Source organism: Molossus molossus, unplaced genomic scaffold, assembly GCF_014108415.1.
Source record: "Molossus molossus isolate mMolMol1 unplaced genomic scaffold, mMolMol1.p scaffold_m16_p_16, whole genome shotgun sequence".
NCBI lineage: Eukaryota > Metazoa > Chordata > Mammalia > Chiroptera > Molossidae > Molossus > Molossus molossus.
The window spans coordinates 23,759,029-23,785,102 of NW_023425351.1; the positions used below are offsets into that span (position 1 = coordinate 23,759,029).

General features: G+C 39.9%; 1 protein-coding gene across 4 annotated transcripts in view; it reads left to right on the forward strand.

Annotated features, from left to right (window-relative positions):
- Window positions 1–25,654, forward strand: part of ADHFE1 (alcohol dehydrogenase iron containing 1) — a 42,521-nt gene extending 16,867 nt beyond the window's left edge. For all 4 annotated transcript variants that reach the window (XM_036263998.1, XM_036264000.1, XM_036263999.1 and 1 more), the window contains 6 exons: window positions 858–1,010; window positions 2,810–2,908; window positions 6,473–6,551; window positions 6,718–6,814; window positions 9,342–9,499; window positions 25,153–25,654. In XM_036263998.1, coding sequence (XP_036119891.1) covers window positions 858–1,010; window positions 2,810–2,908; window positions 6,473–6,551; window positions 6,718–6,814; window positions 9,342–9,499; window positions 25,153–25,236 — 670 coding nt within the window. In that variant the 3' untranslated portion in view covers window positions 25,237–25,654. The remainder of the gene's footprint in view (window positions 1–857; window positions 1,011–2,809; window positions 2,909–6,472; window positions 6,552–6,717; window positions 6,815–9,341; window positions 9,500–25,152) is intronic.
- Window positions 25,655–26,074: the final 420 nt, after the last annotated feature.

The following is a 26,074-nucleotide window of genomic DNA, read 5'->3' on the forward strand; positions in this document are numbered from 1 at the left end:
AATATAGTTCATGTTATATTGTGTTCCCAATGTATCATTGATCTGGATGGTTATGTTTTTATGTTTATTCTTATCATCACCAGTTGATTAATTAGAATTGGTGGCAGGCCAGCAGGTGGCAGACACTCTGAAGCTTAAAATAGCCAACCCTGAATTTGGAGCATTTGAGAAAAAAGAATTGGATCTTTTTTTTCAGGACAAGAATAAATAATGATGAATGATAAGTTTTACAATGTGCTAAGTACCTTACAAATGTCAACTCCGTTTTCACAACAGCACCATGAAGATGTCATGTTATTTATCTCCATCTTAGAATCACAGGGTTAGGTGACTTCCTCCCCTAACCCTCACCCAAGGCCTGAAGTGGGAAGTTCGGATGCTAGAATTTACCCCTGGACAACTGACCCCAGGGTCAGTGTTCTCACCCCCTGCACTGTACTCTTAATAGGAGGCTAGTTAATTATGATCCTACTTGGGTAGTATGGTAGTTGATCAATGCAAAGTATAAAATGATAATTATACTTTAGAAGGAATATTTTAGATTCAGTGCTTTTTTTATGACTTACATATTTAACATTTAAAGATTTATTTGCACTAGAAAAGGGCCATATGTAATCTCATACACACTGGTCAAAAACACTATAGTGCTGTTAATATAAGCTTCACTGTGTTAATTTCTGTAATAAGCAATAATTGTTGTGGGCAAGAGGCTGACTAGTGGAATGTAGTGTGGGTATCAGTGCCACATAGCATATCCACAGTGGAGTGAGTACGTTTCCAAGACAGTTTGTAATCTTAATGGAGGGGAGGAAGAAGACCACGCTTTCAGTCTGTGTATTTTAAATATTTCTTGTTAGCCATGCCCTGGAGTCTTACACTGCCCTTCCCTACCACATGCGGAGCCCCTGCCCTTCAAATCCCATCTCTCGGCCAGCCTACCAGGGCAGCAACCCAATCAGTGACATTTGGGCAGTCCACGCGCTTCGGATCGTCGCTAAGTACCTAAAGAGGTATGCCACCCACAGGGGATAGAAAGAGAATAGAAAAAACACATTCCACCCTCACATAAAATGTAAATCCTGATATGTCCCTAAGTCTGTTCTTCAAAATGTCAGTCAGTAGACGTAGAGAAGCACCAGCAAGCTTCTGGGAGGATGAAAGGGACTGGGGGTGGGGGTTGAAGCATGTGAAGACATGAAAACTGGGCCCTTTAGTCAGAAAAGGCGAAGACTGCAGGTGACAAAATAAGAGTCCCTAACTTATGAAGGATGCAGATACAAAGTTTATTCACTGAGCCTCAAAACCAACACTAGGATGAGAAGAGATGTCCTGTGAGATCTGGCTACCAACAGCAGACAAGAGTATCACAGAGGCAGATGTTGGCTGTGCCCATCCAGGCCCTGGGCAAAGGCACACAGAATCAACCCAGTGAGCACACTCAGATGGGCTAAATATAAGAATCAAAGTTGTTTGTCCCAGGAGATATAAAAGGCTTCCTAAACGGTTATGAAAGATTTATGATTGACATAGCCATAGTAGGCTCCTGGGAGAGCAAATATATACTTGGAGATGGAAACTGATCCCTGAGACATGAAGACATCTGCAAAGTCGGACTCACTTTTGTACTTACACATAAGGGAGGGAAAGAACACGGCAGGTTAGGCCTGGATGTGAGCACGGTGCCTCTTCTGGCCCTGAGCTGGAAGCTGCCCTGGAGAGAGGACTAGAGTGCATTTGTAGTAGAGCCGGAGGAAGGGACACAGAGCTATTTCGCGCTTGCAGGGACCCTCGGGGAGCACAGAAGCATTTGGCTGGGTAGACAAGGATACAGATAACTGTCAGTGGTGTGTTTTGACAGAGCAGAGGGCTTCACAGAGCAGTAGTGGAGGTAAGGGGGTCAAATGGACAGAGGAAAGGCTGAAGCTCCATCATCGACTATTTCATCTTGTTCCGGGAACAGAATGAACACTGGAGACTCAGATACCCAACAATTTTAAATGAAAGGGGAAAAAAGGCCAAAGCACTCTTATTTTATAACAGGAACCCTTAACTCCAGGCGAAACTGCAAACAAGCAAGTGAGAAGTGGTTCGCTTGGCAGTCTCAGACTTCCTCCCCAGGGCAGGGTTTCCACGAAGTGTGTGCAGAAAGGCTGAGCTGCATGTGAAAGGGGCCTTTGAGAATTTGCTTTTCCGAAGTGGCACTGGGGACAAACAGAGCAAGCAAAAGCTTGTCCTACAATAACATCCCACTTCCACAATAATAAATATTAAAATAACGTGCAGTTTCCACAGATAACAAAAGAGGCCTCCAGTGGGTCTGACTGGGGCAATGTCACAGAAAGAAAGATGGCTGGGCGGGCTGCATGTAGCCTGCAGGTAGCCCCAGGCGACAAGGACTCACAACAGTGAACCTGTCTGGCCCCTGTGCATTCTAAGTGTATGTTTACTCTAAGTCCATTCACAGCTGCAGTCAAGGTCATTGACAAATGAAGAAGAAGAATGAGTCTCGGGGCACTTGCTAGAGCAGCTCTCACAATCCAAGGGTCAGTGCTCTGCTTCCCCTGGCACTTTTATCACACGAGCAGCCTGACAGCGTATTTATTATGCCTTTACTGAAACCATTGATGAGAAAATATGTTTACCCTCAGTTTTCCTTTAGAAGACAAGATGTCGTTTGAATAACTTGTGTAATTTTTCTTCCTACCAAGTACCATTTCTTTTTCTCCAGATCTTTTCCTAAGGCAGCTCTTTATTCAGTAGGAAATACCAGTGCTGATGTGTTATTGTTAGGTATTTATATCACCCACAGGGCTGTCAGAAATCCTGATGATCTCGAAGCAAGGTCCAATATGCACTTGGCAAGCGCTTTTGCTGGCATTGGCTTTGGAAATGCTGGTGTTCATCTGTGGTGAGCGAATTGGAGATCTTATTTCTTCACCTACGCTATTGCTTTAAAATTTTTCAAATGTTTATAACTTAGGACAGGTGGTAAGATTTAAATATGTTATAGAAAGAAGATATTTAACTTAGGGTTCTGGAATATTTTCTTAATTCAAATGTAATTTATTGAGTCATAGATTTTTTGGTAACAATTTTATTGAGTTATAATTCATATACTACATAATTCACCCATTTAAAATGTACAATTCAGCCTGGCCAATGTGGCTCAGTGGATTGAGCATTATCCCATGGACTGAGAGGTCCTGGTTCGATTCCTGGACAGGGCACATGCCTGGGTTGTGGGCTCCATCCCCAGTAGGGGGCAGGCAGGAGGCAGCCCATGGATATTTTTCTCTCACATCGATGTTTCTATCTCTCTCCCTTCCTCTCTCTCTAAGAAAATCAATAAAAACATATATATATATATTTTTTTTAGATATTTTGTTCAGATAGAGTGGGAGGGAAAGAGAGAGAGAGAAACATCGATGTGAAAGGGACACATGGAGTGGCTACGACCCAACCAGGACAGGGACAAACTGCAACCGAGGTACACGCCCTTAGCGGAAACCGAACCCGGGTCTCTCTGGACCGCAGGCCAACGCTCTAAACCACCAGGGCAATAAAAACATATTTTTAAAAAATGTACAATTCAGTGGTTTTTAGTATATTCACAGTTGCCATTACCACAACAATTTTAGAACATTTTATCACCCAAAAAATAAATCCTGTACCTCTTAGCGGTCATCTGCCAATCTTCCTATACACTCCAGTCTTAAGCAAATGTTAATCTGCTTTCTACCTATAAACTTGCCTAGTCTGGGCATTTTCTACAAATGGGATCATATAATATCCAGTCTTTAGTGTCCAGCTTCTTTAACTTAACATAATGTTTCCATGGTTCATTCATGCACGTATCAGTATTTCATTCTTTTTTTTTATTGCCAGATAGCATTCCATTGTATGGATATTACACATTTTATTTATTCATTCATCAGTTGATGGACATTTGAGTTGTTTCTGCTTTTTGGCTGTTGTGAATAATGCTGTCATGAACATTCATGTACAAATTTTTGTGCAGACATTGGTTTTCATTTTTATTGATTATGTACCTGGGAGTGGAATTGCTGGTAATTCTATGTTTAAATTTTGAGGAACTTCCAGACTGTTTTTCACAGCATCTGTATCATTTTACATTCCCACCAGCCATGCACGAGGGTTCTGATTTCCCCACTTCCTCACCATGTGCTATGGATTTTTAAAACCTCAAATTTTTTTTTCTTCTAATCTCTCACAAAAAGAGAGATCATAATCTTTGCCATTAGCCCAGAATTAATCTGTTTGATCAGAACTTTATTGGTATATTGCCTTGAAAATAAATACCAATGAACATTGAGAATTAAGAATAGGCCTTTGCTAGGGAGAAAACAATAAAATAAATGCCCCCCCCCCCGCCCCCCGCCAAACTCTGCCGCTGAGAGGGGCACAGGTTTGTCACCACCTTTCTAAAAAGCAAGTAAGCAAAGTCTCCCCGAAGTTTGAAAACTGTGTTTATCCTTTGTTCCACTAATTTTACCTCTAGAAATGTAGCCTAATAAAATAATCATATGATCAAAGAATTTTCTTATAAGGAAAATCACCTAAGTGTTATTTATAATTGAAAAATTTTGAAACAACCTAAATTTCCAAAAGTGTGGGAATGGTTAACCAAGTGCAATACTCAAAGAATAAAATAAGGCCTTTAAAAATAATGTTTTAGAAGAATACAAAATGATATGAGAAATTGTTTACAAGAATATTAAGTAACAAAAGCATTGTCTAAACTAAATGCAGTATATGATCATATATTAAAGATATACATAAGAAGACTAGAAGGAAGTATTCTGTAATGGTTATCTTGAAGAAGAATTATAGATTATTTAAATTTTTTACAAAGAACATATGTGACTGTTAAAATTAAAGGAATTAAACTGAAATATTGGCTATCATTAGAAAAGTAACTTTGAAAGCTAGATGAACCCTTCCACATCATGAAAGCACATTAAGCAATAAATTTCTGAATACTCTGCCTTGCCAGTTAGCTAAGTTGGTTAGAGCATTGTCCCAGTATGCCAAGGTTACAGGTTCAATCCCCGGTCAGAGCACGTATAAGAATCAACCAATGAATGCATAAAGAAGTGGAACAACAAGCAGATGTCTTTCTCTTTCTCTCTCTCTCTCTATCTCTCTCTCTCTCTCTCTCTCTCTCTCCCCCTCCCCCCTTCCTTTCTCTCAAAAAATCAGTAATAATAATTTTCTGAATACTCTGGAGCCCAAGAAAGGTAAAATACATTCCAAAATGCACCACAACTCAGAGGACCCATAGCTTCCAATCTGCCTCATAAAAGATGGTAGGCAAGGGCACCTTTTTTTTTTTTTTTGATAGATAATCATACAGTTTACCAAAATATTTTATCTTTCTATGAAATGTAAATCTTTTGGTGAATAAGCGCAGAGTCATCAAATAACCCATATTAATAGATTTACAGACCATTTTGCTATTATAAAATATTTTTAATGTGCCCTGGCCAGTTTGGCTTGGCGGTTCGAGCGTCCACCTGCGGTCCGGAGAGACCCGGGTTCGGTTCCCGCTAAGGGCACGTACTTCGGTTGCAGTTTGTCCCCGGCCCTGGTTGGTCGTGCGGGTGGCAGCCACTCGATGTGTCCCTTTCACATCGATGTTTCCCTCTCTCTCTCTTCCTCTCTCTCCCTCCCACTCTATCTATACAAAAAATGGAAAAATGTCCTAGGGTGAGGATAAAAAATATATATATATATATATTTTTTTAATGTATTAATTGTACCTGTACTAACTTCTCACAATGTATATCTTTTGAGTTACCTATTAAACTATAATATTATCCTATCTGTTCATTAAAAATTCAAGAGGATATAAAGAGTTTTTCCATTAAAACAACCATCCCCCTAAAACTCCCACAAATAAAAACTATGGTGCCATTTTTTAAAGTCTTTCAGGCTAGAATAATTATTTATGATTCAACTCTATTAGCATGTAACATTCAAAATGATATATCAATTATTGGTGGGACAGATCACTAGCATGTCTAATGCAGGTGAACTTGGTTCATAAAACTCCACCAACATGGTCAGCTTGTACAGGAACAAAATATTGCAGAGCAAGATAGAAAATACATGCTTTCCAATTTATTAAAGAAACTTCAAAGTGACTTCTAAATTTCTTCAAGATTATAAAGTTAGCCAATGTATTTGGGAAGAATCTTCTGCATCAATACGTTTTAATGGCATACAATTTTATAAGCATTTGAATTTGAACATTTCATAGGTTTTGTTATGAATAACACCAAATATTGAGTGCATAACAGTATATCCTTATAGCACAGAAAACAGAATGTATAACTTTATGAGATATAGGTATCGTCAAGAGACTGTGAAGGGCTCTCCCGTAAGAGTATCTTTGAATTACTTGAATTTCTGGTATTTATATGTCAACATAAAGACTTTCTTTCTTTTCTAGCCACGGAATGTCTTACCCAATTTCAGGCTTAGTGAAGACATATAAAGCAAAGGATTATAATGTGGATCATCCATTGGTGGTAAAATCATAATAAATTATTTAATTAAATTTTATATTCCTTGAAATTGCTATAAATGTATTTGCTGATTCTTGATTGCTTGGAACACAGGCTAATTTAATATCTAGAACATGCAGGCTGACAGCCAGCATTGCCATGTCAGTCACCCTGTTTTGTTTCTCTACAGCCTCATGGGCTTTCTGTGGTGCTCACCTCCCCAGCAGTGTTCACGTTCACGGCACAGATGTTTCCTGAGAGGCACCTGGAGACAGCAGAAATATTGGGTATGAATCATTACTCATAATTCTGTGATCCACATAGGTGGAGCACTTCCTAGTTTACTTCTGAAGATAAACCATAAAAGATAATACTAAAAAAAATGTTGGTTTGAGATAGTTTAATATTAACTAGTCACTGACCTACTCAAAGTCCTGCCTGGCACTAAAATTCTATAATTTTATATTTCTAATAGTCTGTTAACAATGAAATGGACCCAAATATTACTTTTGTCAAGTTTAGAGTAATCGTATTTCCAGTTTTCATCCCCAGGGAAAATAAAACTCTTTATATACTACAAATGTTATAAATGGCTTTGGTATGTTTAATAGGTAATAAAATGAATCTAATTCCCAATTATAGAGTCTAAACAACTAGAAACTGTATTAAAAGATCCCCAAAGAATAATTTTTGTGCTGCTCTGTAGAATACATAATGGCCATAATAAGATTCCAATGGTGCCATTTGAATCTTACAAAAAGTGAAATAATATACAGGATATCTTAGTTAAGAAAAATTTTGGTATTTTTCTAAGATGAGAACTCATTAAAGTACACTTGAGTATCTGATTAATTTTCCAAACATCTTATTCCCCTACTTGTGTTGAGGGTAGGAAGGGAAAGGCTAAAAAGAAAACTTCATCATGCTCCTCCAGCACAGCCGTTGGAGAGATTATTTCCAAGAAGGTAGAACGACCACAGACGTCTTTCCGCGGGGGTCGCTTCACTCTCACTCTGTCACTCGCTCCCGGTGCTGCGCTGGGAATGTTCCTGAAAGAAGTCCAGGGCAGGGAAGTCGTGCTGGGGGTTGGTTTCTCCGCACGTGCTGCCGGGAATGTGGTGGCGATTTGACCAAAGATCTTTTGCCCCTTTTCCCTTTGGGACTACGGATGTTGTTCAGCCATTTGTTGGGATTCAGATGCTTTTGTAAATAAGCAAACAGTTAATAGGCAGGAGCCCAAATGGGCTAAATGAATGGTAAATGGGAAAATCTTAGAGAACTTACATTTAACATTCCAGACCACCACCAAAATTACTGAGAAAGCCATTCTTCTGTTAGACAAAACACAGGCCAGAAGAACCCACCAATTCTTTCTTCTTGCTTTGGAAATTTTGTTTAATATCATTCTATACTTAGCCATTAATATTTTTATTCCCTAAGTAACCTTAGATTTTTCTTAACTTTAAACCAATGTATTCTCTTTCCTACCCTCTCTCTATTTCTAAAACACTTCATAGGAAAACCCAGAAGTTTTGATGGTGTGTTTTATGGCAGCAATCCCAAGAAAACAAAAGTCTCATAAACCTCGGATCGTGTGTCGCCTTTCCACCTACTCCGTATTTTAGCTGCTGCTGTGTAACACAGACTGCTCTTGTCAGGCAAGGTTTACCTTCCATCCAGCTGCTCCACCAACCAGCCCCATATCTGGTTCAATTTATCCTTTTCCTGGATTACTAAAACAGTTCTCACTGTCCTAGAAGAGAGAGGTTAAAAATGATTTAATGTGCTTCAGTATGGAGGTGAAATGCACATTCTAGTCTCCTTTTGAACAGTACAGAGGAAGTGGACTTGGATGACAGCGTGAGGCATTTGGGATAGTAACTAATGCTATATTCCACTTGTAAAGTGTTTCACTTCTGGGCAGTGAATGTGTAGATGGGGTCAGGGGTGCTAAGGTTTGGGGATAAGTTTCCTTCATCTGGGGACTTTCACTGCCACCCTTCCTGAGGGAGAACCCCCTGGCTCTTCCAGACTGATGTCTCTATAATTTTGTGTATTATTATGTCCAAATTCTGTTCTTTCAAATCTCCAGCCCTTGGCAGCCTTCTTCCCCTTTCATCAATATCATCATCTAAATATTAAAAACAGTTTTCTGAGAGTCTTCATGTTCTTGGTTCTGTCTGACTAGTTCTGTAATAGTTAGAGGAACCTGCTTTGCCATTGGTAACAAAGTCCAAAATAGCGATAGAAAGGAAATGCTTCCTTCCCTGGCCACACATAATCTATTTTTGTCATCTTCTTTCCTTTTGGCAGTTAATGTTAGCGTTTTTGTACTTATGTAGATCCTTATCTCACAGTGTTTTTGCAAAGAGTTTGTCTTTTCCTTAGATGTTTCTGTGAGAAAAGACATTGAACATGTAGTACCTCTAGATGTCAGCAAATTCCAGGCCTTGAAAGTTACATAAGCTGTGTTTTCTGCTACAAATGCTCCTTCTTCCTCATCCAAACACCAGCCTTCTTTCTTGGTCTCCTTCCTGTGCCTCTTTTCTTGGCTCTGTTCCTTGTCTTCCCACCCCACAAGGCGGGAGCAGCGCGTTAGGAAGGTGAGAGCCGGGTTAGCCGCCCCAGCACTGGCCTGGCCCATCTGTCTTCTGTGGGGCTGCCGGCCGGGCTGGCCTCCATGTGGAGGCACATTGGTGCCCTTGTCCTCTGTGTCAGGGAGCCAGCAGTAGGTTATATATCAGCTATCGTGTGACTGAATTACACCCAGAGCCAGCTTCCTCCTGTCTACAGTCGGCGCTTTGTGTCTTCTAGGAGCCGACACCCGCACTGCCCGGATTGCAGATGCTGGGCCTGTTTTGGCAGACGCACTCCGGAAACTCTTACTTGATCTGGACGTTGATGATGGCCTCGCTGCCATTGGTTACTCCAAGGCCGACATCCCCGCATTAGTGAAAGGAACGCTGCCCCAGGTAAGAGATGCAGCGCGTCCTCACTCCCTTCCAAAAGCCGAAAGCCGCAGCAGAGACACGGTTCACCTGGGGCTGTTGAGGGAGGTGAAAGTCCAGGGGTCCTCCAAAGGCTCTCAGGTCTCCTCCAGACTGCCACTCTCCCCTTCCCCAAGGGGGTTGGGCCAAGGCTCCTTCACCTTTATATCCTTCCATAAAACTGTGGCATGTGTGAAACTTTTATGATGTAACTGAAAGGAGCCTTTATAAAATCTCAAGGCAAAAACAACCACATTTACATTGAGGTATGGCAAAATTTCCCTTTTCTCCATTTCTGCTCTTTTAAGAGTCCACTGTAAAACTATATGAAACTGTTACAAAATAGCCACTTATATTGTTTTCCATTATAAAGAATTTCAAATTCCTACAATTTTGTGAAAAATTGGCATGGCCTTTAAATTAAGACTACTACAAAATCAGTTTTTAACATATTTGGGAGAGTATATATTTTATACATAAACATATAAAATATATAATATACATATCTGTGTCACTTTGGGTGTTCATTTATTTAAATGTTGCTAGAGAATTTATACTGAACTGCCATCCTTTATTTGGTAGAAGAATCATAATATATGTAGAGTTCCCCCTCCCGAGGTTCTCATGAAGGAGTTTATCCCCCACTGGACCTTTCTTCCATTTAGAATCAGATACCAGATACCTTTGTGCTATAGCATCAGATCCTAACAGACCAAAACCATAAAATAGAGAGCCAGAGCCATGAGTACTCAGTTTGTGGAGCAACCATACTCACCATTCCGAGTGCTCACTTAGGCCTCCTGTTTAAAATGGGAACTGTGAGGACATGAAGATAAGGCATGTACACCCAAAGGTATGCGTGGCTCTATCCATGAAATGGGAACAGAGTTAACAGCTGGAATATCCACTCAAATAGCATCTTGCTCACCCCACTTTAGTTAAGCAATGGCCTCACACTAGCTTCTTCCCCAGTTAGCAAATGCTTAGAATGTTGAAGACCTCAGCTCATATAAGATAATATTTGTATGGGTTCACTCATGTCCACAGGAGCCAGGGAGGTAAGGGCAACGAACAAAGTGATTTAAAGGAATAGAAAGTGGTGGGGACTTTGGTGAACTGGAAAGCACATGACTTATTTCATTGGGTAAGCCTCTTTTCAGCTACAATTTATTATGTCCAAGTAGAAATTCAGATCCCAGTGTTGGTAGAACTTCTAGTTTTCAAGAAAAATCCACAATCTGGATCTTTGTGTTGAATTCCCTCATTTCCCAATGTACAAACCAAACATGGCTGATGGGCTTTCAATTTCCCTGATTTAAACTAAGGATCAGTGGACTCTATTGCATCTAAAAACATAAATGAATGAGAAAAGAGGTATCTCTGGACAGCTACATGCAAAAAAATGAAGCTAGATTATCAACTTACATTATACACAAGAATAAACTCAAAATGGATAAAAGACTTAAATATGACTTATGAATACATAAAAATCCTGGAAGGAAATGTAGGCAACAAAATTTCAGACGTCACATGCAGCAGAATTTTCACTGATAGAATGCCTAAGGCAAGAGAAACAAAGGAAAAAATGCACATATGGGACTACTTCAAAATAAAAAGCTTCTGCGTGGCAAAAGAAACAAGCATCAGAATGGAAAGGGAACCCACTATATGGGAGAGCATAATTGCCAACAATACGTTTGATAAGGGGCTAATTTCCAAAATATATCAAGTACTCATACAACTCAATGAAAGGAAGACAAAGAATCCAGTTAAAAAACGGACAGAGGACCTAAATGGACACCTCTCCAAACAGAACATACAAATGGCCAAGAGACATATGAAGAGATGCTCAGCATCACTAATCATCAGAGAGATGCGAACTAAAATGACTATGAATTATTACCTCACACCTGCCAGAATGGCTGCCATCAACAAATCATCAAACAAGTGCTGGCGAGGGTGTGGAGAAAAGGGAACTCTAGTACACTGCTGGTGGGAATGCAGACTGGTACAGCCACTATGGAAAACAATATGGTATTTCCTCAAAAAAGTAAAACTGGAACTGCCATTTGATCCAGTGATCCCACTTCTAGGAATATACCCTAAGAAGCCTGAAACACCAATCAGAAAGAATATATGTACCCCCATGTTCATAGCAGCACTATTTACAATCGCTAAGATCTGGAAACAGCCCAAGTGTCCATCAGTAGACGAATGGATAAAAAAGCAGTGGTACATATACACAATGGAGTACTATGCAGCTGTAGGAAAGAAAGATCTCTTATTCTTTGAGATGACATGGAGGGACCTGAAGAGTATTATTATAAGCAAAACAAGCCAATCAGAAAAAGACAAATATCACATGATCTCATTTATTTGTGGAATATAATGAACAGAATAGGCTGATGAACAAAATAGACCCAGAGACATAGTAGTAGGGTACAGACTGACAAACCTCAGAAGAGGGGGACGGAAGGGGAAGATAAACCAAAGAACTTATATGAATATATGCGCAACCAATGGACATAGACAACAATGCTGGGGCGGGGGGATCAGGAGGAGGGTGTCAGTGGGGGAAAAAGGAGAAAGGTCTGTAACAAAATTAATTAATAATATATATATTAATAATAAAATACTGACAATAGAAAAAAGAAGAAAAATACAGGTTTCTCAAAGTGTAGCAGAGCTCCTAGGCTAACTCACAAACTCTTGGTTCTAACGCACAAGTCCAAAGGACTAAATGGCCAAGAAATATGACCATCCCGGTTATTTTATCCAAATCTACTAGACTGTATGTTCTATGAAGGCTGGAACCTGTCTGTTTTGTTCATCCATCCTCTATTACATCTAGCATAGACTAGTAAACATGTTAAATGAATACATGCTTGCATCCCTCTCCTCCTAAACTTTCTGTCCAGGTGAGCTTAATGGCTGAGTGGTGGTAACTGTTTGAGAAGTTTCCTTAGATTGAATAGGACGCGACCAATGACAAGAAGCCATAAAATCCTGTCCAGGGACACCACAGACCAAATGGTCATTATGATTTTGATGTAGCTGTGGCTCTTGTAGTATGGTTCTAGTGATAGTGTCTATTCTGCAAGGGGTCCTCTCAAAAGTTCTGCTTATATAGCCCAGGAAAGTGTTCAGGAATGTTTGTCACTCTCTATGAATAGTATTTATAATTTTCAGATGAAACTATGATATTCTTGGTGATTTAATTGCTGGTGGCACTGAATCAGGCAAGTGTTTACTGTTTTAATTCTACTGTGCTCAGACTTACACTTTCAGAAGCTGTTCCAGATTAACATTTGAGACCATCCACTAAAGTGGCAAGTTAATTAGATATCACTCTGAGTGCCTCTGTGCATGTCATACTGGGCAATACAGATAGCAAAACCTTACTTAGAATTAATTTTTTTGTTTCACAAAAGATGCAAGGTAAATTGAATCTTTGGAATACAGGTCATGTTCATAAAGTAGTAGTCCCTCAAGTTGTATTCATAAAGCAGCCCCAACATGTGTCTGCCTTTTTTTTTTTCTTTTGACCATGTTAGAAACATAGTTAATTTAAATTAATTATCACATTTGGAGTCACCATCATATATATAGAGAGAAATATAGATATATAAATAGATAGATATATAAATAGATATAGATAAATAGAGAGAGGTATATTCATAGGACCTTATAGCTGATCTTAGAAATAAGCTTATCTTGCAAATGAAGAACTACTATGGGGTTTTTTTGTTTGTTTGTTTGGCAACAATGAACATTTTACAGGAATGCTGTGGCAATTTCTGAATTTCACACATGTGGCAATACTAATCTTCACTTATTAGTATCACAGGATTTAAGGTAGTGAAGGGGATATACTGATTTCTGCAAAGAGGAAAAAAAAAAGGTTATTTCATGTTCATGTAGTTAACATTTGATAAAGCTTCTTTTATGTTCAGCAACGAGGGATCAGTTTTCTCTGGAAGGAACAACCAGGCCAGTATTCTTGACCAAACAACACAGCTCATACTGGCAGCGGCAAAGGGCAGCCCTGTGTGCAGAGGCTTCCAACCGCCAGGCCGCGAGGGGAGCGGGCAAGAATAAATTAATCTTCCAAGCTGGATTTCTGAAACTTCTGGAAAGAAACATTTACATTTCAAATCAAAACATTTCATTACTGAGGAGAGCTGTCTACCAAAATGAGCACTTCCACTCCCTGGCAGACCGGCCAGCTGAAATGTTGTTATTTTATGAATGTGCTAAAAGTAGTAGTATGAATTTATTTCAGTGCCCGTGTTAATCAGTTGTCCTCCGGTCTTGCACGTCTATAAATAATAGCGCATTGCAGAACCCGTCTTAATTCTGAGAGTTTAGCTTTTATATGGCATCGATGATATGTGTGGGGATATATTACAAACTTTACGTCCTTGCTCCCATTTAGCCAGTCACTGGGGGTTAGAAATCTGAAAAAGAAACTCAGCTCAGCTTGGCCTGAAGTACTTCTGAGAGTCCTGAACTACTTCACCAAAGATGAATTGGATCATTTTAAGGGCCTTTTAGCTCATCAGATAAGACTCTCTCACTATCAACAGAATATGGGACAGCAGTCTTCGGCTGGAGTTCAAATGCTGAACTTCAGTTCTTGACCCTGCCACAAAGGTATATATAGGTCACCATGAACAAGTGTCTGCCTTGCCCAGCTGGTGTGGCTCAATGGATTGAGCGTCATCCCATGGACTGAGAGGTCCCAGTTCAATTCCCATGCCAGGGTTGTGGGCTTGATTCCCAGTGGGGGGCGTGCAAGAGGCAGCCAATTGATGTATCTCTCTCACATCAATGTTTCTGTCTCTCCTTCCTCTATCACTAAAAAAACAATTAAAAAAATATTTTAAAAAAATAATAAGTTTCTGCCTTGCTATGATGGATTTTCAAAAATTTTTGGAATCTTCAAAAGATCTGCTGGGATGCACAATGTTACCTTTGCTTGACCCATACTTGTCAGCATTTTTCCTCCATCTTTCTCCCATGTGTCCATCCACCCTTCCTTTTTTTAATTGTGGTAAACTATGCCTAACAAAATCAACTATTTTAACCATTTTTAAATATAGAATTCAGGGGAAGATCCCGGGTCTTCCCTGGGAGGAGGTAGTGGGAGCAACTAGGGCCCAGCAACCTGAGCCCACCAGTGCACCTGGCACCATCAGACCAGTGGACACTCTGTGTTAACACAGACCAGTGCACATAGTGGAGCTACCAAGGTGCTGGCCCCAGAAGCATGGGACAGCCAGGAGCCCAGCACCATCGCCCATAGTAGCAGCCCAATCAGAGTTGAGATATACCCCCAGCAACAGAGGCTGGGGAGCAGACATTCATCCCCAGGCAACAGAAGCACAGACCAGCAGCTGAGACGCATCCCCAAAAACTACAGCAAAAGCTGAGCAGGAGTTGAGCCCCATGGGGCAGCAGCACTCCCCAGCCTCCAGTGGCGGGACCAGGTCTCCACGGAGGCCTATGTGGACCAGCAGCTCATAAGAGCAGTGGGAAGCCTAAGCCCGAGAGCGACTGGTGTGATCCAGCTGCCTGCCTGTGGGACCTTTGGGGTGCTGGGGCACCAGAGAGGCCTGTGTGACCCAGCAGCCCATAAGATAGACATAGCGCCAGGTCTCCAAAGGGACTGTGCGATCCAATTACCCATGGGACCTGCAGGGTACAGGGGCACTGGAGAGGCCTGTGCAACCCAGCTGCGCACAAGATAGGCATAGAGGATGTGAAAACGGTGTCGGAGTGAATGGAAGCTACACAGACAATCTCCCAGGACCAAATGAGAACTACAACTAAAATAAAGACAACTCTTCAATAAAAGCAACAGAAAAGCAGCAGGACAGGACCATATAACCAGGAACATTGGTAGGATTTGCAGAGGTGTGAGAGGGTGATGGGCTGGGAGCCCACAGACAGCAGCAGTCCTAGCTGTGAGCAGCACCCCCAGGGAATAAAGTCCAAGCCCACTCCACAGTGCAGAGAGCTGGAACAGAGAGCTAAAATAGCCACACCACTCATCTGGGGCTCCAGCAGAGGGAGGGCAGACAGGGCTGGAATGCTGTGGGGACACCTGGGATTTGAAGGGCACTCAGAGTTTTTGTTGAGTTGCAGCCACAAAGGACAGTGGCCAGTGTGCTCCTTCCCAGAACTGTGGGGAAAAGCAGCAGCCCCCCACCACGAAGATTCAGCCTTTCCCAGGTGAGGCAAAGAAATGCAAATTGAGGCTCATTAACAACCAGCATATATCTCACCCTCTGGAAATCCTCTTAAGCAGAACACCAGGGCTACATTCCAAGGCACTGAGTAACTGAAACTACTAGCCTCCAGGCAAAAAGCTAGAGGATAACCTCTCCTGGGATTGAAAATCTACCCAGAAAAGTAAGACTTGAGAGTGGTGTTTAACTTGGGCCTACCCAGGCCCATCCAAACCCAGTAGAGGGAGCCACAAACAGCAAAACACCAACCCCCACAGAGAAAATTTGGCAGGCTCCAAAACCCACTGAGATAGCCAAAATGGTGAAACAAAGAAACAAATCACAAATGATAAAACAAGAGAACTCTATTGAAGATGAGATAAATGAAATGCAGTTGAGCAAATTATCAGAAGTAGAGTTCAGAACCATGATCTTGAGGAAGCTCAACAGCATGAGTAAGGACATCAGCACCATGAGTAAAGATATAGAAACATTGAAAATCAACCAAGTGGACATAGCAGAAATGAAGAACACATTGGAAGGACTAACCAGCAGAGTAGAGGAAGCTGAGGACCAGGTCAGTGAATTAGAAGACAGGGTAGAAAAAAATCAACCAATCAGAAAACTAAAAGGAAAAAACAATTAAAAAACAGGAAGACAGTTTAAGAGAACTGTGGGACATCTGGAAATGTAATAACATTTGTATCATAGGAGTCCCCGAAGAGGAAGAAAATGGGCAAGGGTTAGAGAATATATTTGAAGAAATAGTGACAGAAAATTTTCCTAACTTGATGAAGGAAGAAGACATTCAAATTCAAGAAGCACAGAGAGCCCCAAGTAAGAAGAACCCAAAAAGGCCCACACCAAGACACATAGCAATTAAAATGCCAAAAATTAAAGACAAAGAGAGATTCTAAAGGCAATCAGAGATAAGCAACAGGTTACCTACAACTGACTTCTCAACAGAAACACTACAGGCCAGAAGGGAATGGCATGAAGTAATCAAGGTCATGAAAAACAAGGATCTGAATCCAAGATTACTCTATCCAGCAAGGCTATCATTCAAAATAGAAGATCAAATGAAGAGCGTTCCAGACAAAAAAAAAACACTAAGGGAATATATTAACACCAAACCAGCAATTCAAAATATGCTGAAAGGACTGCTATAATTAGTACAAGAAATAGGAGTAAAAATATAACCAAACTAAACAAAAATGGCAATAAATAAGTACATATCAATTATCACCTTAAATGTGAATGGTTAGAATGCTCTGATAAAAAGACACAAAGTAGTTGACTAGATAAAAAAGCATGACTCACATATATGTTGTTTACAAGAGACCCACCTCACAACAAAAGACTCACATAGGTTGAAAGTGAAGGGATGGAAAAAAATCTTTCAAGCAAACAAAAAGGGAAAAAAAAGCTGGGGTAGCAATACTCATATCTGATAAAGTAGATTGCAAAAGGAAGGCCATAACTAGAAACAAAGAAGGCCACTACATAATATTGAAAGGATCTATCCGACAGGAAGATATAACCTTGATAAACATATATGCACCCAATATAGGATCACCAACATATATTAAAAATCTTCTGGAGGACTTCAAAGGAGAAATCAACAGCAATACAATCATAGCAGGGGACTTCAACACCCCACTGACATCACTGGACAGATCTTCTGGACAAAAAATTAACAAGGAAACACAGACTCTAAATGAAGTGCTAGATCAAATGGATTTCATAGATATCTACAGAGAATTACACCCCAAAACTGCAGAATTCACATTCTTCTCAAGTGCACATGGGACATTCTCAAAGATAGACCACATGTTAGGGCACAAACTAAATCTCTACAAGTTCAAGAAGATTGAAGTCATATCTAGCATCTTCTCAGATCACAATGGCATTAAACTAGAAATCAATTGCAGCAAGAACATGCAAAGACATTTGAACACATGGAGGCTAAATAGCATGTTACTGAACAATGAATGGGTTACCATGGAGAGGAAGGAAGAAATGTAAAATTCCTGGAAACCAATTAAAAAGAACACACAACAAAAAATTTATGGGATGCAGCAAAAGCAGTTCTGAGAGGGAAGTTCATAGCACTACAGGCCTACCTCAAGAAACAAGAAAAATTTCTAACAGACTATCTAACCTCACAACTTAAAGAACTAGAAAGCAAACAAAAAGAAAACCCCAGAGCAAGTAGAAGGAAGGAAATAGTAAGGATCAGAGCAGAAATAAATGACATGAAGACCAAAACAACAATTCAAAGGATCAATGAAACAAACAGCTGGTTCTTTGAAAAGATAAACGAGATTGATGGACCCTTAGCTAGACTCACCCAGAAACAAAGAGAGAGAACCCAAATACACAAAATCAGAAATGAAAGAGGAGAAATAACAACTGACACCACAGAAATACAAAGGATTGTTAACAAAGATTATGAACAATTATACGGCAACAAATTCGACAAGCTAAGCAAAATGGAAAAATTTCCAGAAACACATAGTCTCCCAAAACTGAACCACAAAGAGATAGAAAACTTGAGCAGACCAATAACAACAAAAGAAATTGAATATGTAATCAAGACTCTCCCAGTAAACAAAAGCCCAGGCCTGGACGGCTTCAGGGGGGGATTTTACCAAACATTCAAAGAAGAACTGATACCCTGTCACTTCAAACTATTTCAAAAAATTCAAGAAGAAGATACACTTCCAAACTCGTTTTATGAAGCCAGCATAATTCTAATTCCAAAACCAGAAAAAGACACTACAAAGAAATAAAACTACAGGCCAATGTCGCTGATGAACATAGACACCAAAATCCGGAACAAAATACTAGCAAATCGGATCCAGCAATACATCAAAAAAAATTATCCACCATGACCAAGTGGGATTCATCCCAGGGATACAAGGCTGGTACAATATTTGCAAATCAGTAAACGTGATACACCACATAAACAAAATGAAGAATAAAAACCACATGATCATATCAATAGATGCCAAAAAAGCCTTCGACAAAATCCAGCATCCATTTCTGATAAAAACGCTCAGCAATGTGGGAATAGAGGGATCATATCTAGACATAATAAAGGCCATATATGAAAGACCTACAGCCAACATCTTACTCAATGGGCAGAAACTAAAAGCATTTTTCTTAAGAACAAGAATAAGGCAAGGATGCCCACTTTCACCATTCTTATTTAACATAGTACTGGAAGTCTTAGCCACAGCAATCAGACATGAAGAAAAAATAAAAGGGATCCAAATTGGAAAGGAGGAAGTGAAACTGTCATTATTTGCAGATGACATGATACTATAAGTAGAAAACCCCAAAGACTCCATCAAAAATTTACTAGACTTAATAAATGAGTTTGGCAAAGTAGCAGGATACAAAATTAATGTCAAGAAATCGATGGCATTCTTATAAACCAATGATGAACTCACAGAAACAGAAACTAAGAAAACAATCCCATTTACCATTGCAGCAGAAAAATTAAGATACCTAGGAATAAACTTAACCAAAGAAATAAAGGACCTATTCGCAGAAAACTACAGGTCCTTGAAAAAAGAAATAGAGGATGATATAAAAAAAGTGGAAGCACATACCCTGTTCATGGATTGGAAGAATTAACATCATTAAAATGTCCATATTACCCAAAGCAACCTATAGATTCAATGCAATCCCCATCAAAATACCAACGGCATACTTCACAGAATTAGAACAAGTACTTCAAAAGTTCATATGGAACCAGAAAACTCAAATAGCCACAGCAATCTTGAAAAGGAAGAACAAAGTTGGAGGGATCACATTACCAGATTTCAGGTTGTACTGCAAAGCCACTGTAATCAAAACAGCCTGGTACTGGCACAAGAACAGGCATATAGACCAGTGGAACAGAACAGAGAACCCAGAAATGGACCCAAGGCAATATGCTCAATTAATATTTGACAAAGGTGGCAAGCGCATACGGTGGAGTAAGGACAGCCCCTTTAATAAATGGTGTTGGGAAAATTGGACAGCTACATGCAAAAAAATGAAGCTAGACCATCAACTTACGCCCTACACAAGAATAAACTCAAAATGGATAAAAGACTTAAATGTAACTCATGAATCCATAAAAATCCTAGAAGAAACTGTAGGCAACAAAATTTCAGACATCATACGCAGCAGAATTTTCACTGATACATCACCTAAGGCAATAGAAACAAAGGAGAAAATGAACACATGAGACTACATCAAACTCAACAGCTTCTGCACAGCGAAAGATACAATCACCAAAACAGAAAGGCTACCCACTGTATGGGAGAGCATAATTGCCAATGATACATCAGATAAGGGGTTAATTTTCAAAAACTATACAGTGCTCATACAGCTCAACAAAAGAAAAACAAAGAACCCAATTAAAAAATGGGCAGATGAGCCCTGGCCGGTTTGGCTCAGCGGTTAGAGCATCAGCCTGCGGTCCACAGAGACCTGGGTTCGGTTCCCGCTAAGGGCATGTACCTTGGCTGCAGTTTGTCCCCGGCCCTGGTTGGGTCGTGTGGGTGGCGGCCACTCGATGTGTCCCTTTCACATCGATGTTTCTCTCTCTTCCTCTCTCTCCTTCCCGCTCTGAGTAAAAAATGGAAAAATGTCCTCGGGTGAGGATAAAAAAATTAAAAAATAAAAAAAAATGGACAGATGAACTAGATAGACACCTCTCCAAACAGGACATACAAATGGCTAAGAGACATATGAAGAAATGCTCAGCATCACTAATCATCAGAGAGATGCAAATTAAAAGGACTGTGAGGTATCACCTCACACCTGTCAGAATGGCCGCCATCAACAAATCATCAAACAACAAGTGCTGGTGAGGGTGTGGAGAAAAGGGTACTCTAGCACACTGCTGGTGGGAATGCAGACTGGTGCAGCCACTATGGAAAACAATATGGTGTCACCTCAAAAAATTAAAAATTGAACTTCCATTTGACCCAGTGATCCCACTTCTAGGAATATACCCTAAGAAACCTGAAACACCAATCAGAAAGAATATATGTACCCCCATGTTCATAGCAGCACTATTTACAATAGCTAAGATCTGGAAACAGCCCAAGTGTCCATCAGTAGACAAATGGGTAAAAAGGCAGTGGTACATATACCCAATGGAGTACTATGCAGCTGTAAGAAAGATCTCTTATTCTTTGAGATGACATGGAGGGACCTGGAAAGTATTATTCTAAGCAAAACAAGCCAAACAGAGAAAGACAAGTATCATATGATCTCACTTATTTGTGGAATATAATGAACATAACAGTCTGAGGAACGGGGTAGTCCCAGAGACGTGGAAGTGGGGTGCACACTGACAATCCCCAGGAGAAGGCGGGGGAGAGATAAACCACAGAACTTATATGCATGTATGCATGAACAATGGATATGGACAACAAAGCTGGGGACAGGGTGGGGAGGGAGGGGGGAGGAGTATCAGTGGGGGAAAAAGGAGAAATATTTGTAACAAAAATTAATTAATTAATTAATTAAAAAAGAAAAAAAAATCTCAGTTATAGGAATAAAATTATTGTTTGATCCACTCCTAAAAGAGATTTTGGTCACTTCAGTGCTTAATTTCTGAAATCTCAAATAAACATTATGTGGGGGAAAAAAATATATATATATATATATAATTCAGCCCTGGCCGGTTTGGCTCAGCAGTAGAGAATCAACCCGAGGACCAAAGTGTCGTAGGTTCGATTCTGGTCGAGGGCACGTACCTCGGTTGTGGTTTGGTCCCTGGCCCTGGTCAGGGTCGTTTGGGAGGCAGCCAGTCAATGTCTCTCTCTCACATCAATCTTCCTCTCTCTCTCTCTCTCCCCCCATCTCCCTCCCTCATTTTCTCCCACTCTATCTGAAGATAAATGGGAAAAAATATCTTTGAGTGAAGATTGGAGAAAAAAAATTCTAATATAGAATTTAGTGTCATTAAGTACATTTACAATCTTGTGCAACCATCACCACTGTCCATTTCCAGAACTGTTTAATCATCCCAAATAGAAGCTCTGCTCTATTGTTTAATGGTAAATAAAATTACCATTGCCCTCTTTGTCCCCTTCCCCCAGCTCCTGGTAACCTTTACTCTACTTTCCATCTTTATGAATTTGCCTGTTCTGGGTACTTCGTGTAAGTGGAATTATACAATATTTGTCTTATTATTTTGCCGTATTTCACTTAGATAATGTCTCCAATGTTTTAGAATTTTATTCCTTTTATGGCTAAGATTCCATTGTATGGATATACCACCCTTTCATCTGCAGATAGACGTGTGTTTGATTCCACCTCTTGGCTATTGTGAATAATGCTGCTAGGAACATTGGTTTACAAGTGTCTGGAGTTTTTTGCTTTGTTGTTTTATTTTTGGTGGGAGGTGTTTTTGTTTTGTTGATCCTCACTCGAGGATATTTTTTCATTGATTTTTTGTTTGTTTGTTTTTTATCCTCACCCGAGGACATTCTTTTCATTTTTTGTTCAGATAGAGTTGGAGGGAGAGAGGGGGAGAGAGAGAGAGAGAGAGAGAGAGAAACATGGACTTGAAGGGGACACATCGAGTGGTTGCCACCCGCACGACCCAACCAGGGCCGGGGACAAACTGCAACCGAGGTACATGACCTTACTGGGAACCCAACCCGGGTCTCTCTGGACTACGGGCCAACACTGTAACTGCTGAGCCAAACCAGCCAGGGCTCCACTGATTTTTATAGAGAGTGGAAGGAAGGGACGGAGAGAGAGAGAGAGAGAGAGAGAGAAATATTGATGTGAGAGAAACACATGGATTAGTTGCCTCCCACACAACCCCAACTGGGGCCAGGGATCGAACCTGCAACCCAGGTACGTGCCTTTGACCAGGAATTGAACCTTTAACCCTTCAGTCCACGAGCTGACACTGTAACCACTGAGCAAAACTGGCCAGGGCTACAAGTATCTGTTTTAGTTCCTGATTTCAATTTATTTTGGTATACCTAGGAATATAATTGTTGGATCACATGGTAAATTTTTGTTTAACTCTTTGAGGAACTGCCAAACTGTTTTCCACAGTGGCTGCATCAATTTACATTTCCATCAACAATGCAGAAGTGTTCTTTCGGTTTCTGTACATCTAACACTTGTTAAACACTTGTTATTTTCTTTTTTGTTGTTGTTTGTTTGCTTGATAGCCATTCTAATGGGTGTGAGTGTAAATTCATTGTAGTTTTGACTTATATTTACCTAATGATGAATGATACTGAGCATTTTTCCATGTACATACTGGCTATTTATATATTTTCCTTAGAGAAATGTCTAGTGGAGTCCTTTGCCTATTTTTGAATTGGGTTGTCTGGGGGTTTTTGATGTTGAGTTGTAGCAATTATTTATATATTCTGGATATTAATCCCTTATCAGATGCCTGACTTACAAATATTTTTCTTATTCTATTAGTTATCTTTTTATTCTCTTGATAATGTCCTTTGATGCATAAACGTTTTTAGTTTTGATGTAGTCCAGTTTATCTGGTTTTTTCTTTTTGCCTGTACTTTTAGTGTCATCCAAGAAATCATGGCCAAATCCAATGTCGTGAAGATTTTCTCCTAAGAATTTTAAGGCTTAGCTCTTACATTTAGGTTTATTTTTATTTCATTTTTGCATACATCCTTGATTCTTTTCATTCTTCCTTTTGCCTGACAAATACTTAGTGAGATCTTACTATATATAATTCATTGTATGGGATGCAGTGAACGGGGACCATGGGTCTAAGTGACAGAAGAGAACCGATGAGAGAAGAGTTAGAGCTGGGGTGAGAACCAGGGCCAGATACTGTGGCATTAGAGGCTATGGTTTTGTCCTCATTGCAATGGGAAGTCATGGGAGAGCACTAAGCAGGGGAATGGTATGGTTAGATTTATACTCCGGAGGGGGAGGGGGGGATCACTCTGTTGCCATGTGCTGAATTACCTCTAGGGGGTGAGAGTGGAGCAAAAGTGGAAACATCATTTAAAGAGGGGAAGTAGAACAGAGGAGTGAAGGTGACTTAGACTTGGATTGTGGTGGAATGGGAGGTAAGAAGTGGCTGGATTTGGGACGTTTTTGGAGGTTGATCTGACAGACTTGCTGATGGATTTAACACATAGGGAAGGGAAAGTAAAATCTGGGAGGATTCCTAGGTTTTTGCCTTAGTGACCGGTTGTCCTTTCTGAGATGATGAAGTGGGAGGCAGGGGGATCAGCGTTCTTCTATCTTGTATGTGTGAATTTTCAGATGCCAATATCACCCCTCCCCACGTCTTCAGTAATTCAGTAAATAATTGTTGAGGACCTAGTTACCATGTGCTAAGCACTCTGGGAGGTACTCAGCATGGGGTAAACACAGCCCTGCCTTCACGGAGCTTCCCTCTGCCACCAGGTATGCTCTCAAACAAGTGCTTTTCACAAGAAAACAGATCAAGAGACCCATGAAAATGGACCCCCCCCCCAAACTGCTACATTTCTTAATTTTATTTAGGCCCAGAAATTTGGACACAGGATAGTCATTATAATATCTTGTAATCCCCTGTCCCAGAGGAATCAAGGAGCTAGCGACAAGAGTATAAATAGCAGAAGCATGTGCTGGCTGGCTCTGCTGACTGTGCTCAATAACCACTGGAAAAATTGAGCAAGTCACTGAATTCATTTGGGAAGGTAGAGATAAAACCTTAGTTAATAATTGAAAGGGAGTCACTTATTGCCCGTAGCCTGAAAGTTATGTCCTAATGAAGTTCTTTTGAATATACCTGAAGTCCAAGTTGCAAAATATACAGTCTTTGAAGTCAGGGATGACCTAGTTCTGTTTTCTTTGCTGTGTCTGGAACAGTGCTCTCTGTACCTGGAACACTGTCCGAGGTTGCTGACCAACACGTTTGGTCATCATAGGAGGTATTTGCCCTGAGGTCGGTTTAGTTCTGTACATTTGGGCAGAAAGCTATTGGTAGGGCATAAGGCAAGGACAATTAGGCAAGACATAAGGCTTTTCAAAGTTGGACAGCATAGGGAATATAGTCAATAACATTGTAATAACTATGTGTGATACCAGGTGAGTACTTAAAATGTTGGGGTGTCGCTTTGTAAAGTATGTGATTGTCTAACCACTATGCTGTACACCTGAAACTAACACAAAATAATATTGAATTAAACTATAATTGAAAAATAAAATAAGAAAGCTGTGTGGGAAAGAGGCATCACTTGGTAAACTTTTGAGTTGGGAGTCAGCTAATATGAAGCAAACAAGAAATATGAATTTTAAAGACATAACTATTATTAAGTAATTTTTTTATGCCCAAGTTAATTTGCTTAACCTAGTAGCTTTTACTGTCTTTTCAAAGCCCTGAGAAACTCCTTTTGTTTGCCGTTTCAGGAAAGGGTCACCAAGCTCTCACCACGCCCTCAGTCCGAAGAGGATCTGTCTGCTCTATTTGAGGCTTCAATGAAACTGTATTAATTTTCATTTTCACTGAAAACATTACCATTGGCTATCATAGTTCTGAAATCAGAAGTTGATCTGGCCAGAGCTCTCTCTTTTCATTTCCACACATAACCTATCTGTTACCAGTTTGAATGGGATATAAATGTATCCTGCAGAAGATTCCATCATGCTTCAAGTCAGGCTACTTCCATAATACAGATTAGACAGATGCCCACAGTGTTGGACCCTGGTTTGTGTTTCTACCTTAAACCCTGCTGACGGCTCCTGCTTCGTGTATCAATTAGGTAAAAACTCATTATCTATCAGAAATGTTAATGTACGTATCCTATGCCCAGTAATCCATGTCTAGAAATTTATACTATAAAAGCATGAGTGTGTAAAGATATACAGCAGAGATGTTTCTGGTAGCATTTTTTTCTAATAAAAAATTTGTAAGAACCTAAATATTCATTAAAATTATATTGATAAATTACAGTATATTAAATAATAGAATGCTATTGATGCTAATAATAAGGAAGTAAAACAATTGGAAATATGTTCATGATATATTGCTAAGTTGGAAAAAAGTAAGTTGCAGACCAATTATGTATTAGTATGGTGTGGTTTTTATGTTTTTAATGACATATAAATATATGTCTATATGTACATATAAAAAAGTGCACATCAAGATATTAAAAGTTATCACTGGAGAAATTGAATTTGGGGTATAAAGAAGTAAGAGAAAATACATTATGTTCTATACTTTTGTTTTTTATGTTATAAACATCTATATTTGGATTTGTTACAATAAACATAGATCTTCTCATTTTAAAGGCAGGGGAAGATCCTGGCCAGTGTGGCTCAGTGGATTGAG